Source organism: Bombina bombina, chromosome 2, assembly GCF_027579735.1.
Source record: "Bombina bombina isolate aBomBom1 chromosome 2, aBomBom1.pri, whole genome shotgun sequence".
Taxonomy (NCBI): domain Eukaryota; kingdom Metazoa; phylum Chordata; class Amphibia; order Anura; family Bombinatoridae; genus Bombina; species Bombina bombina.
Window position 1 is genome coordinate 606,508,899 of NC_069500.1, and position 13,587 is coordinate 606,522,485.

Here is a 13,587-nt window from a genome sequence, read left to right on the forward strand (position 1 = left end):
TAATCATTGTTCAGAAGTGAGATAGGGCGGTATGAACTGGTCAATTAGTAAAATACAGCAATATTCTCCTTCAGTATTTTGTACAATTCAGCTGGCATTTGATCTGGCCCTAGTACTTTGTTCATTTTGGCCTTCTCTATTGCTGCCACAACTTCTTCTACTGATATTGGTAGGTTTAGGTCTTGAAGCTGGTCTGCAGAGACTTTGGGCATTTTGCTCCAAAAGGATTTTTTTACTGTATCATTAATTTCCTGTCTTGCGTATAGTTCTTGCTAGTACTCATATAATATTTAAAAATGACAATGAAAAACAGTTAGATAAAATTCTGCAACAATGGTTAAAAATTCAAGGGTAGAACCAGAACAACACGTGAATAGCAGTGTGTATAGTGCGTGTAAATGTTACATGTGGTAAAGTCAATAATTCAATAATCCTAGTGAAAAAAACCTAGTGAAAAAATCTCCAAAAAATAACTCCAAAAAATAATTCCAAAAAATGATTCCAGAAATTTGTCCAAAGGTAATGTGATATTGAGTGGTGTCAATCCTGTGAGGTAGTGTAGTGTAAAAAATCCAAAAGTATGACATTCAAGAGTTAATTAAACAAACCAATGTTATTGGATGTGTCCAGTGTTAGTGATAACTGCCCCTAGTGCTATCGATACCAACAGGTACTGGGCCAAGATGGAAAAAGATGTTGTGAGGAAAAAACCTGTGAAAAAAGGAATAGAACAAATGTGTAGAATAATCAAAAATAAATCCTCTAACTGAAATAAGGCTTACCAGTGCAGGTCTACGCGTTTCGGCCCTCTCTAGGCCTTTATCAAGAATGGTTTGGGATGTAAACTGATGGCCTTATATAAGGGTTGGTAACTGACAATCGGAAGTGCCCAGCAATAACCGTTTCCGGTTTGACGTTTATTCTACATAACAAAAATCAAACTCTGTAACTTTCTAAACAAAGTGACTCGTGAGCATATTCAATTTGATAGTGGGAACAAATCTAAAAGCATATGCGGCTAGCATAATTCACTTATACTTGGCCTCCGTATGTCAGTGACGTCATTTCCGGTGGGGAGATTGCGGCAAGAAATTGGGATCGGTACTTTATCCAATCGATCTACAGTATTCAATAATGCTTTGTTGTTCTGTGTTAATTTCATTTAATAAAAGTGATTGGTATTAGATTTAAGATTATGCCGCTTATTAAATTAACGTTGGTGAGCCGTTTTTCAAGAGCCCCTATTGGTTGTGACGTCACGCCTGATTAGATTATTGCTAGGCTGGGCTGGAATATTTGCTTAAAACAGAGGTGTGTTCGTTATATGCTGTCTGATTGGGTATAATGATCATAAAAACACTTATATCGCTATTGACATACAATATTAGTTAACTATAGCGCTTTTGTTACAGGGCTAATGGTATACATTTTGATTCTAGCATACAGATATGTGTCAGTAATAGACATTAAGTTTCCAGAATAGAGTGCCAATAGTACTTGAGGGGAATATGAATTGATATTTGCGAGTTAAGAAAGCTAAGATAGCTATATGATAATATTCAATGATCATAATTATGCATGTGTGGTTACATTCATATTTATGACCATACGAATGTTATATAACAACATATAGCTATACTAGCTTTCTAATCTCTATGCCTCAATAAAAGGACTGACTCTCAGTTATCCATTCATTCATTCTATGTCTCAAGATAGGACTGACTCGCAGTCCATTCCCCTTAACCACACACGCATAATTATGATCATTGAATATTATCATATAGCTATCTTAGCTTTCTTAACTCGCAGTTATCTATTCATATTCCCCTCAAGTACTATTGGCACTCTATTCTGGAAACTTAGGCCTAGATTTAGAGTTTGGCGGTAGCCGTGAAAACCAGCGTTAGAGGCTCCTAACGCTGGTTTTAGGCTACCGCCGGTATTTGGAGTCAGTCAGGAAAGGGTCTAACGCTCACTTTCCAGCCGCGACTTTTCCATACCGCAGATCCCCTTACGTCAATTGCGTATCCTTTCTTTTCAATGGGATCTTTCTAACTCCGGTATTTAGAGTCGTGGCTGAAGTGAGCGTTAGAAATCTAACGACAAAACTCCAGCCGCAGAAAAAAGTCAGTAGTTAAGAGCTTTCTGGGCTAACGCCAGTTTATAAAGCTCTTAACTACTGTGCTCTAAAGTACACTAACACCCATAAACTACCTATGTACCCCTAAACCGAGGTCCCCCCACATCGCCGCCACTCGATTAATTTTTTTTAACCCCTAATCTGCCGACCGCCACCTACGTTATACTTATGTACCCCTAATTTGCTGCCCCTAACACAGCCGACCCCTATATTATATTTATTAACCCCTAATCTGCCCACCTCAACGTCGCCTCCACCTGCCTACACTTATTAACCCCTAATCTGCCGAGCGGACCGCACCGCTACTATAATAAAGTTATTAACCCCTAATCCACCTCACTCCCGCCTCAATAACCCTATAATAAATAGTATTAACCCCTAATCTGCCCTCCCTAACATCGCCGACACCTAACTTCAATTATTAACCCCTAATCTGCCGACCGAATCTCGCTGCTACTGTAATAAATGGATTAACCCCTAAAGCTAAGTCTAACCCTAACACTAACACCCCCTAAGTTAAATATAATTTAAATCTAACGAAATAAATTAACTCTTCTTAAATAAATTATTCCTATTTAAAGCTAAATACTTACCTGTAAAATAAACCCTAATATAGCTACAATATAAATTATAATTATATTATAGCTATTTTAGGATTTATATTTATTTTACAGGTAACTTTGTATTTATTTTAACTAGGTACAATAGCTATTAAATAGTTAATAACTATTTAATAGCTAAAATAGTTAAAATAATTACAAATTTACCTGTAAAATAAATCCTAACCTAAGTTACAATTAAACCTAACACTACACTATCAATAAATTAATTAAATAAAATACCTATAATTATTTACAATTAAACCTAACACTACACTATCAATAAATAAATTAAATACAATTCCTACAAATAAATACAATGAAATAAACTAAAGTACAAAAAATAAAAAAGAACTAAGTTACAAAAAATAAAAGAATATTTACAAACATAAGAAAAATATTACAACAATTTTAAACTAATTACACCTACTCTAAGCCCCCTAATAAAATAACAAAGACCCCCAAAATAAAAAAATGCCCAACCCTATTCTAAATTACTAAAGTTCAAAGCTCTTTTACCTTACCAGCCCTGAACAGGGCTCTTTGCGGGGCATGCCCCAAGAAGTTCAGCTCTTTTGCCTGTAAAAAAACACATACAATACCCCCCCCAACATTACAACCCACCACCCACATACCCCTAATCTAACCCAAACCCCCCTTAAATAAACCTAACACTAAGCCCCTGAAGATCTTCCTACCTTGAGTCGTCTTCACCCAGCCGAGCCAAATTCTTCATCCAAGCGGAGCAAGAAGAGGTCCTCCATCCGGTAGAAGTCTTCATCCAAGCAGGGCAAGAAGAGGTCCTCCATCCGGTAGAAGTCTTCATCCAAGCGGGGCAGAAGAGGTCTTCCATCCGATTGAAGTCTTCATCCAATCGGCATCCATCCGGAGCGGAGCGGCAGCATCCTGAAGACCTCCGACGCGGAACATCCATCCTGGCCGACGACTGAACGACTAATGACGGTTCCTTTAAATGATGTCATCCAAGATGGCGTCCCTCGAATTCCGATTGGCTGATAGAATCCTATCAGCCAATCGGAATTAAGGTAGGAATATTCTGATTGGCTGATGGAATCAGCCAATCAGAATCAAGTTCAATCTGATTGGCTGATCCAATCAGCCAATCAGATTGAGCTCGCATTCTATTGGCTGTTCCGATCAGCCAATAGAATGCGAGCTCAATCTGATTGGCTGATCGGATCAGCCAATCGGATTGAACTTGATTCTGATTGGCTGACTCCATCAGCCAATCAGAATATTCCTACCTTAATTCCGATTGGCTGATAGAATCCTATCAGCCAATCGGAATTCGAGGGACGCCATCTTGGATGACATCATTTAAAGGAACCGTCATTCGTCGTTCAGTCGTCGGCCAGGATGGATGTTCCGCGTCGGAGGTCTTCAGAATGCTGCCGCTCCGCTCTGGATGGATGCCGCTTGGATGAAGACTTCTACCGGATGGAAGACCTCTTCTGCCCCGCTTGGATGAAGACTTCTACCGGATGGAGGACCTCTTCTTGCCCCGCTTGGATGAAGACTTCTACCGGATGGAGGACCTCTTCTTGCTCCACTTGGATGAAGAATTTGGCTCGGCTGGGTGAAGACGACTCAAGGTAGGAAGATCTTCAGGGGCTTAGTGTTAGGTTTATTTAAGGGGGGTTTGGGTTAGATTAGGGGTATGTGGGTGGTGGGTTGTAATGTTGGGGGGGGTATTGTATGTTTTTTTTTACAGGCAAAAGAGCTGAACTTCTTGGGGCATGCCCCGCAAAGGGCCCTGTTCAGGGCTGGTAAGGTAAAAGAGCTTTGAACTTTAGTAATTTAGAATAGGGTAGGGCATTTTTTTATTTTGGGGGTCTTTGTTATTTTATTAGGGGGCTTAGAGTAGGTGTAATTAGTTTAAAATTGTTGTAATATTTTTTTCTAATGTTTGTAAATATTTTTTTATTTTTTTGTAACTTAGTTCTTTTTTATTTTTTGTACTTTAGTTAGTTTATTTCATTGTATTTATTTGTAGGAATTGTATTTAATTTATTTATTGATAGTGTAGTGTTAGGTTTAATTGTAGATAATTATAGGTATTTTATTTAATTAATTTATTGATAGTGTAGTGTTAGGTTTAATTGTAACTTAGGTTAGGATTTATTTTACAGGTAAATTTGTAATTATTTTAACTATTTTAGCTATTAAATAGTTATTAACTATTTAATAGCTATTGTACCCAGTTAAAATAAATACAAAGTTACCTGTAAAATAAATATAAATCCTAAAATAGCTATAATATAATTATAATTTATATTGTAGCTATATTAGGGTTTATTTTACAGGTAAGTATTTAGTTTTAAATAGGAATAATTTATTTAAGAAGAGTTAATTAATTTCGTTAGATTAAAATTATATTTAATTTAGGGGAGTGTTAGGGTTAGACTTAGCTTTAGGGGTTAATACATTTATTAGAATAGCGGTGAGCTCCAGTCGGCAGATTAGGGGTTAATAATTGAAGTTAGGTGTCGGCGATGTTAGGGAGGGCAGATTAGGGGTTAAAACTATTTATTATAGGGTTAGTGAGGCGGATTAGGGGTTAATAACTTTATTATAATAGCGGTGCGGTCCGGTCGGCAGATTAGGGGTTAATAAGTGTAGGCAGGTGGAGGCGACGTTGTGGGGGGCAGATTAGGGGTTAATAAATATAATATAGGGGTCGGCGGTGTTAGGGGCAGCAGATTAGGGGTACATAGGGATAATGTAAGTAGCGGCGGTTTACGGAGCGGCAGATTAGGGGTTAATAATAAAATGCAGGGGTCAGCGATAGCGGGGGCGGCAGAATAGGGGTTAATAAGTGTAAGGTTAGGGGTGTTTAGACTCGGGGTACATGTTAGAGTGTTAGGTGCAGACGTAGGAAGTGTTTCCCCATAGCAAACAATGGGGCTGCGTTAGGAGCTGAACGCGGCTTTTTTGCAGGTGTTAGGTTTTTTTTCAGCTCAAACTACCCCATTGTTTCCTATGGGGGAATCGTGCACGAGCACGTTTTTGAAGCTGGCAGCTTCCGTAAGCAACTCTGGTACCGAGAGTTGCAGTGGCGTTAAATATGCTGTACGCTTTTTTTTTGGAGCCTAACGCAGCCATTCTGTGGACTCTCAATACCAGAGTTATTTTAAAGGTGCGGCCAGAAAAAAGCACGCGTAGCTAACGCACCCCTTTAGCCGCAGAACTCTAAATCTAGCCGTTAATGTCTATTACTGACACATATCTGTATGCTAGAATCAAAATGTATTCCATACACACCATTAGCCCTGTAACAAAAGCGCTATATTTAACTAATATTGTATGTCAATAGCGATATAAGTGTTTTTACGATCAGTATACCCAATCAGACAGCATATAACGAACACACCTCTGTTTTAAGCAAATATTCCAGCCCAGCCTATCAATAATCTAATCAGGCGTGACGTCACGACCAATAGGGACTCTTGAAAAACGGCTCACCAACGTTAATTAAATAAGCGGCATAATCTTAAATCTAATACCAATCACTTTTATTAAATGAAATTAACACAGAACATCAAAGCATTATTGAATACTGTAGATCGATTGGATAAAGTACCGATCCCAATTTCTTGCCGCAATCTCCCCACCGGAAATGACGTCACTGACATACGGAGGCCAAGTATAAGTGAATTATGCTAGCCGCATATGCTTTTAGATTTGTTCCCACTATTAAATTGAATATGCTCACGAGTCACTTTGTTTAGAAAGTTACAGAGTTTGATTTTTGTTATGTAGAATAAACGTCAAACCGGAAACGGTTATTGCTGGGCACTTCCGGTTGTCAGTTACCAACCCCTATAAAAGGCCATCAGTTTACATCCCAAACCAGTCTAGATAGAGAGGGACGAAACGCGTAGACCTGCACTGGTAAGCCTCATTTCAGTTGGAGGATTTATTTTTGATTATTCTATACATTTGTTCTATTTCTTTTTTTCACAAGTTTTTTCCTCACAGCATCTTTTCCATCTTGACCCAGTACCTGTTGGTATCGATAGCACTAGGGGCAGTTATCACTAACACTGGACACATCCAATAACATTGGTTTGTTTAATTAACTCTTGGATTTCATACTTTTGGATTTTTTACACTACACTACCTCACAGGATTGACACCACTCAATATCACATTACCTTTGGACAAATTTTGGAGTCATTTTTTGGAATTATTTTTTGGAGATTTTTTCACTAGGATTATTGAATTATTGACTTTACCACATGTAACATTTGCACGCACTATACACACTGCTATTCATGTGTTGTTCTGGTTCTACCCTTGGATTTTTAACCATTGTTGCAGGATTTTATCTAACTGTTTTTCATTGTCAGTTTTATGTATTTTTATTTTTTTTTATGCGTGGATCCATGCCATTTGTAATTATTGTCTAACTCATATTGCAATTATTGTTTATTAAATTTAAATTTTAATATTTTTTACCTACCTTAGCCTCCGTTTGTCTGGCGCCTGGGCACACTCTTTACTTTTGGCTTATCTGAGGTGATAGCTAGGTATCACCACCCTGGGCATTTAAGGTATAGATGGTGCTGGTGTTTACCTCTGTTTTATTCATATAATATTTCCCTGATATCTTGTGTTGAAGTATATCTCTTACCATTCTTTTGGATACTCACTATGTTGTTTTTCCCCTTCCCTATTGGAGGGCATATTTTCTACTTTAGTTTCCAACCATTATTAACGTCAAGGTGCAGATTTTTGTTTTGTTTGCTTTCATTTTCTGTTTACTGAAACTGTGATACTCCATGGTTAAGATGGGATCCGTGTAATTAATTACTCAATACCTTATGTATAGAATACATTCCCATTCTGTTAATTTGCCAATTTACGGCACTTTGTCAAGCTTATGCTCTTTCTAGTATACATTTATTTTGTATGGATATTTTGTGTTTCTCAATAAAAAGAATATTAAAAAAAAAAAGATGCTGTCTTTATTTTTTAATAAAATAGACAACACTGTATTTTGGAGGCATTTGGGGCACATTTAAAAAATTAACCAAAGATCTGATCTCTGGTTAATTTTATAAGCGCTTTTAAGTATTAGGTCCCTTTAAAGCCTAACACATTTATACTTCCATTGAAAATTTTATTGACAAGTCTTAGGGGTTTTTTTTGGGTTTTTTTTAAACTGCCCTAATAAGACAGTCTAAAAATAATAAATGTAAAGCGTAAACACCTTGTAATAACTTTTTCAGCAGTCTTCCAATGTGTTAACATACTATGTGAGTATGATTTGTAAATGCACCAAAACATTTTTATTTTTCCTACTTCTTGTCTTATTTAAAGGACCCAATCCAGACTTGTTACTTAAAGGGACATTCCGGTCAAAATTGAAATGCACATAGATGAATTACATATTTGAATAGAAACATATTTGCAATACACATGTATTGGCAAAAAAGCTTCTAGTAAAAGTAATCACTGTTTTAGTGTTAACATTTTCTCTGCACGTGCATGTGAAGCATAGCTAGATGTTTTCAGTGCACCAGCATTTTCAATACTGCAGCTGCTCAGAGCACCAGTGGGGCTTGTATCATGTCAGCAATTAACACGTTGAGTCATTACCAGATGGTACAAGCACCTTAGGCTCCTAGAGCAAGTGTTGCGTGTAAAATGCTGGTGCACAGTGCATACTTAAATACACTTTTGAAACAGCTATAGCTTTTATTAGAAGCATTTTTGCTAATTCATGTATATTACAAAAATGCTTCTATTCAAAAACTAAACTGCATCCATGTGGATTTTTAATTTTGGCTGGAATGTCCCTTTAAGCAGTCATTTTGTTAGCAAAACTATCATTGTTTTGTAGTTCCTTATTTTATAATCTGAGTCTAAAAAGAGGCAGATATGTAGCTGTGTTGGGTTTTGTGAAGTCTGCAATGTGCACTTTTCAATTCTTAGAAGCGGAAAACTTCTGACTTTAATTACAGGAAATATGGGCCAGAAAATAATTAAAAAAAAAAAAAAAAGTATAACTCAAAGTGTTTTATGTTCCTTTAAATCAACAATATCCCTATTCATAAAAATTTACTTTCAAAAGTGAATCCTACTGGGGATTATAGGAAACAAATACAAATTGGATTCTGGAAGCTATGAATAATAATGCAGGCCAGCTCATATTAACTACTGACACAAATCCTTGTATCTCTTTCATCTGCAGAAGGACACCTATATGACGGAGCACCTTACCTGCATTGCATACTTTGCATCAACAACTGACACAATACCTGGAAAAAAACAGTGAACACATTACACATAAACAGCTCATGGGAACAGTGTAGAGAAAACAGATTTATACTTATCAATAAATCTTACAATAACAGCAGAACCAAATGAGAAAATATCACCTGAACATTTATGTAAAAAAGGAAGACATTTTACCTCTAAGGGATCGATTTATCAAGCCCTTCGCCTGCCTAAAACTGCAGGTTCTCCCAAGAGAACTCCCTAGACTCTTCTTTACCTTTAAGTTGGAGAATTTTAATGTCCCCGGTCTTTACAGCCAATCACAAGCGAGAAGAGGGCGGGATTGCACGTGAGCGCAAAATAGCGCTTGTGTGCAATCTTAAATTCTAGCAGCAGATTGCTGCCCACCAGAAGCGAGCTGGGGCTCCAGCTTGATAAATCGAGCCCAAAATGTATTCAGCTTACAAGAGTAAGTGCTCTGTTAACATATATCCTTCAGCTACTGTCCAGCTGCAAGTTGATGGGGGGGGGAGACAAAAAAAACAAAAACAATTTTCTCAGCGATTCTGTTTTTAAATTGTCTTTATTTTTGCCTGACATGTTGGAGTTATATCTTTCACTTGGATGTTATATGTTGCACTGAGTAATTACAACTGGATAAACAAAAACTGTCTGTCTTTATTTTAGGCTGCAAAGCAACAAAATGTGATTATTTTAAATTCTCATTACCATAATCAGCCATAAATGTACAAGAACTTAAAGGGACAGTAAAGTCAAAATTAAACATTCATGATTCAGATAAAGCATGCAATTTTAAGCAACTTTCTAATTTACTCTTATTATCAAATTTTCTTCCTTCTCTTTGTATCTTTATTTGAAAAGCAAGAATGTTAAGCTTAAGAGCCGGCCCATTTTTGGTTCAGAACCTGGGTTGCTCTTACTTATTGGGTGGCTAAATGTAGCCACCAATCACGAGCGCTAGCCAGGGTGCTGAACCAAAAATGGGCCGGCTCCTTAGATTACATTCTTACTTTTTCAAATAAACGGCTAGATTACGAGTTTTGCGGTATGAGTGAAAAAGCAGCGTTAAGGCTCTTTTTCACTACCGCTGGTATTACGAGTTTTGCAAGTTTAGCTGCACCGCACACTTTTTTGGCCGTAACACAACGTAACTACCACAGCTTTCAAAAAGTCAATTTTCAATGGGACTTCCATAGCGCCAGTATTACGAGTCTGCCTGGGAGGCCAAAAAGTGAGCGGTACAGCCTATACCATCAAGATCCATACCGTAAATTTAAAGTCAGTAGTTATGGGTTTTACGCTACAAAGCTGTACCATCAAACTCATAACTAAAGTGCTAAAAAGTACACTAACACCCATAAACTACCTATTAACCCCTAAACCAAGGCCCTCCCGCATCGCAAACACTAAAATAAAATTATTAACACCTAATCTGCCGCTCCCGACAACGCTGCCACTAGAATAAACATATTAACCCCTAAACCGCCCCACTCCTGCATTGCAAACAGTAGTTAAATATTATTAACCCCTGATCTGCTGTCCCTAACATCGCCACAACCTACATTACAGTTATTAACCCCTAATCTGCCGCCCCCAACGTCGCTGCCACTATACTAAAGTTATAAACCCCAAAGTCTAACCCTAACACCCACTAACTTTAATATAATTAAAATAAATCTAATTAAAAATTCCTATCATTAACTAAATAATTCCTATTTTAAACTCAATACTTACCTATAAAATAAACCCTAAGCTAGCTACAATATAACTAATAGTTACATTGTATCTATTTAAGGTTTTATTTTTATTTCACAGGCAAGTTTGTATTTATTTTAACTAGATAGATTAGTTAGTAAATAGTTATTAACTATTTAATAACTACCTAGCTAAAATAAATACAAACTTACCTGTAAAATAAAACCTAACCTGTCTTACACTAACACCTAACCTTACACTACAATTAAATAAATTACATTAATTAAATACAATTAACTAAATTACAACAAAAAGAAAACACTAAATTACACAAAATAAATTATCAGATATTTAAACTAATTACACCTAATCTAATAGCCCTATCAAAATAAAAAAGCCCCCCCAAAATAAAAAAAACCCTAGCAAAAACTAAACTACCAATAGCCCTTAAAAGGGCCTTTTGCGGGGCATTGCCCCAAAGAAATCAGCTCTTTTACCTGTAAAAAAATATACAAACAACCCCCCAACAGTAAAACCCACCACCCACACAACCAACCCCCCAAATAAAAACCTAACTAAAAAACATAAGCTTCCTATTGCCCTGAAAAGGGCATTTGTATGGGCATTGCCCTTAAAAGGGCATTTAGCTCTTTTTCCGCCCAAACCCTAATCTAAAAATAAAACCCACCCAATAAACCCTTAAAAAAACCTAACACTAACCCCCGAAGATCCACTTACAGTTTTTGAAGACCCGACATCCATCCTCAACGAACCCAGGAGAAGTCTTCATCCAAGCGACAAGAAGTCCTCAACGAAGCCGGCAAAAGTCTTCATCCAAGCGGCCGAAGTCTTCATCCAGATGGCATCTTCTATCTTCATCCCGGCGCGGAGCAACCACTTCAATCGAATATCCTATTGGCTGATGCAATCCAAATGCCCTTTTCAGGGCAATGGGGAGCTTAGGTTTTTTAGTTAGGATTTTATTTAGGGGGTTGGTTGTGTGGGTGGTCGGTTTTACTGTTGGGGGGTTGTTTGTATTTTTTTTACAGGTAAAAGAGCTGATTTCTTTGGGGCAATGACCCACAAAAGGCCATTTTAAGGGCTATTGGTAGTTTAGTTTAGGCTAGGGTTTTTTTTTTATTTTGCGGGACTTTTTATATTTTGATAGGGCTATTAGATTAGGTGTAATTAGTTTAAATATCTGATAATTTATTTTTTATTTTGTGTAATTTAGTGTTGTTTTTTTGTAATTTAGTCAATTGTATTTATTTTATGTAATTTATTTAATTGTAGTGTAAGGTTAGGTGTTAGTGTAACTTAGGTTAGGTTTTATTTTACAGGTAAATTTGTATTTATTTTAGCTAGGTAGTTAGTAAATAGTTAATAACTATTTAGTAACTATTCTACCTAGTTAAAATAAATACAAACTTGCCTGTGAAATAAAAATAAAACCTAAGATAGCTACAATGTAACTATTAGTTATATTGTAGCTATCTTAGGGTTTATTTTATAGGTAAGTATTTAGTTTTAAATAGGAATTATTTAGTTATTAATAGTAGGTTTTATTTAGATTTATTTTAATTACATTAAAGTTAGGGGGTGTTAGGGTTAGGGGTTAATAACGTTAGTATAGTGGCGGCGACATTGGGAGCGGCAGATTAGGGGTTAATAACTGTAATGTAGGTGGCGGCGATGTCGGGGGCGGCAGATTAGGGGTTAATAAATGTAATGTAGGTGGCGGCCACATTAGGGGCGGCAGCAGGGCCGGATTTACATCTCAGGTGCCTGTAGGCACAAAAACCTGAAGCGCCCCCCCCCCCCTGCCCCCCCCCCCCAAAAAAAAGTGAAAAAACAGAGGAATTATTTTTATGATTATGGATAATAAGTATTTTGTTAGATATGCAAATGTTAGACAAATAGTATACAACACAGTACATTATAGAACAGAGTATGCTGCTTGTTGTATGGGACCCACACAACATGCAGCATAATCTGTTCTATGCACTAATATTTTTTTTTCCTTTTTGCCCCCCACCTCCCCCGATCATTAATTAGGGCACCCCAAACCCCCAAAACCCTTTAATTTTAAATTCACTAAAAAGTATCACCAGTCTGTTTTATTTTGTCCTGTGCATTTACTAAAGCTCATTCTCATATCTTCCTTTTTTTGTGTGAATTAGCTTCATAGAATAACAAAGAGATTAGTGAAATAGGAGGCTGGAGAGACTTCTTAGTTAATTTTGCCCAAAGAGCATGTAAATGTGTGCAGCTTGGCTGTGATTTATACAATTTCCTGCTTCTGCTATTGTATTACACTCATCTAAAATATCTCTCTAGTACCGAACCTACTAGTAATCCCATTACTGATTGACATTTGCCAGATGTCAGTACTATGTGTTTCATTATATTCACCAACCAGTGTAGTATTTATCTTACACATAAGAGTATAATAAAATTATGTGCACTAATATAACTATTATATTTGCAACCAACAAAACTACTGCATTATTATTAAGAGAAGAGGGAGAGAGACAGAGAGGGGAGAGAGAGACAGAGAGGGGAGAGAGAGAGACAGAGAGGGGAGAGAGAGAGAGAGAGAGAGAGAGAGAGAGAGAGAGAGAGAGAGAGAGAGAGAGAGAGAGAGAGAGACAGGTGGGGGGGGGGGAGAGAGACAGGGGGGGGAGAGAGAGAGAGAGAGACAGGGGGGAGAGAGAGAGACAGGGGGGAGAGAGAGAGACAGGGGGGAGGGAGAGAGACACAGAGAAGGGGAGAGAGAAAGGAGGACTTGAGAGAGAGACAGAGGGGGGAGAGATAGACAGAGGGGAGGGAGAGAGACAGAGGGGAGGGAGAGAGACAGAGGGGAGGGAGAGAGACAGAGGGGAGGGAGAG

General features: G+C 37.4%; 1 protein-coding gene across 1 annotated transcript in view; it reads right to left on the bottom strand.

Moving 5' to 3' along the window:
• The window catches only part of LOC128649325 (zinc-regulated GTPase metalloprotein activator 1), a 141,701-nt gene that overhangs the window by 75,998 nt on the left and 52,116 nt on the right, over positions 1-13,587 (bottom strand). Inside the window, exon 7 of the mRNA XM_053702534.1 lies at positions 8,986-9,023. Within this exon, the coding sequence (XP_053558509.1) occupies positions 8,986-9,023 (38 nt within the window). The remainder of the gene's footprint in view (positions 1-8,985; positions 9,024-13,587) is intronic.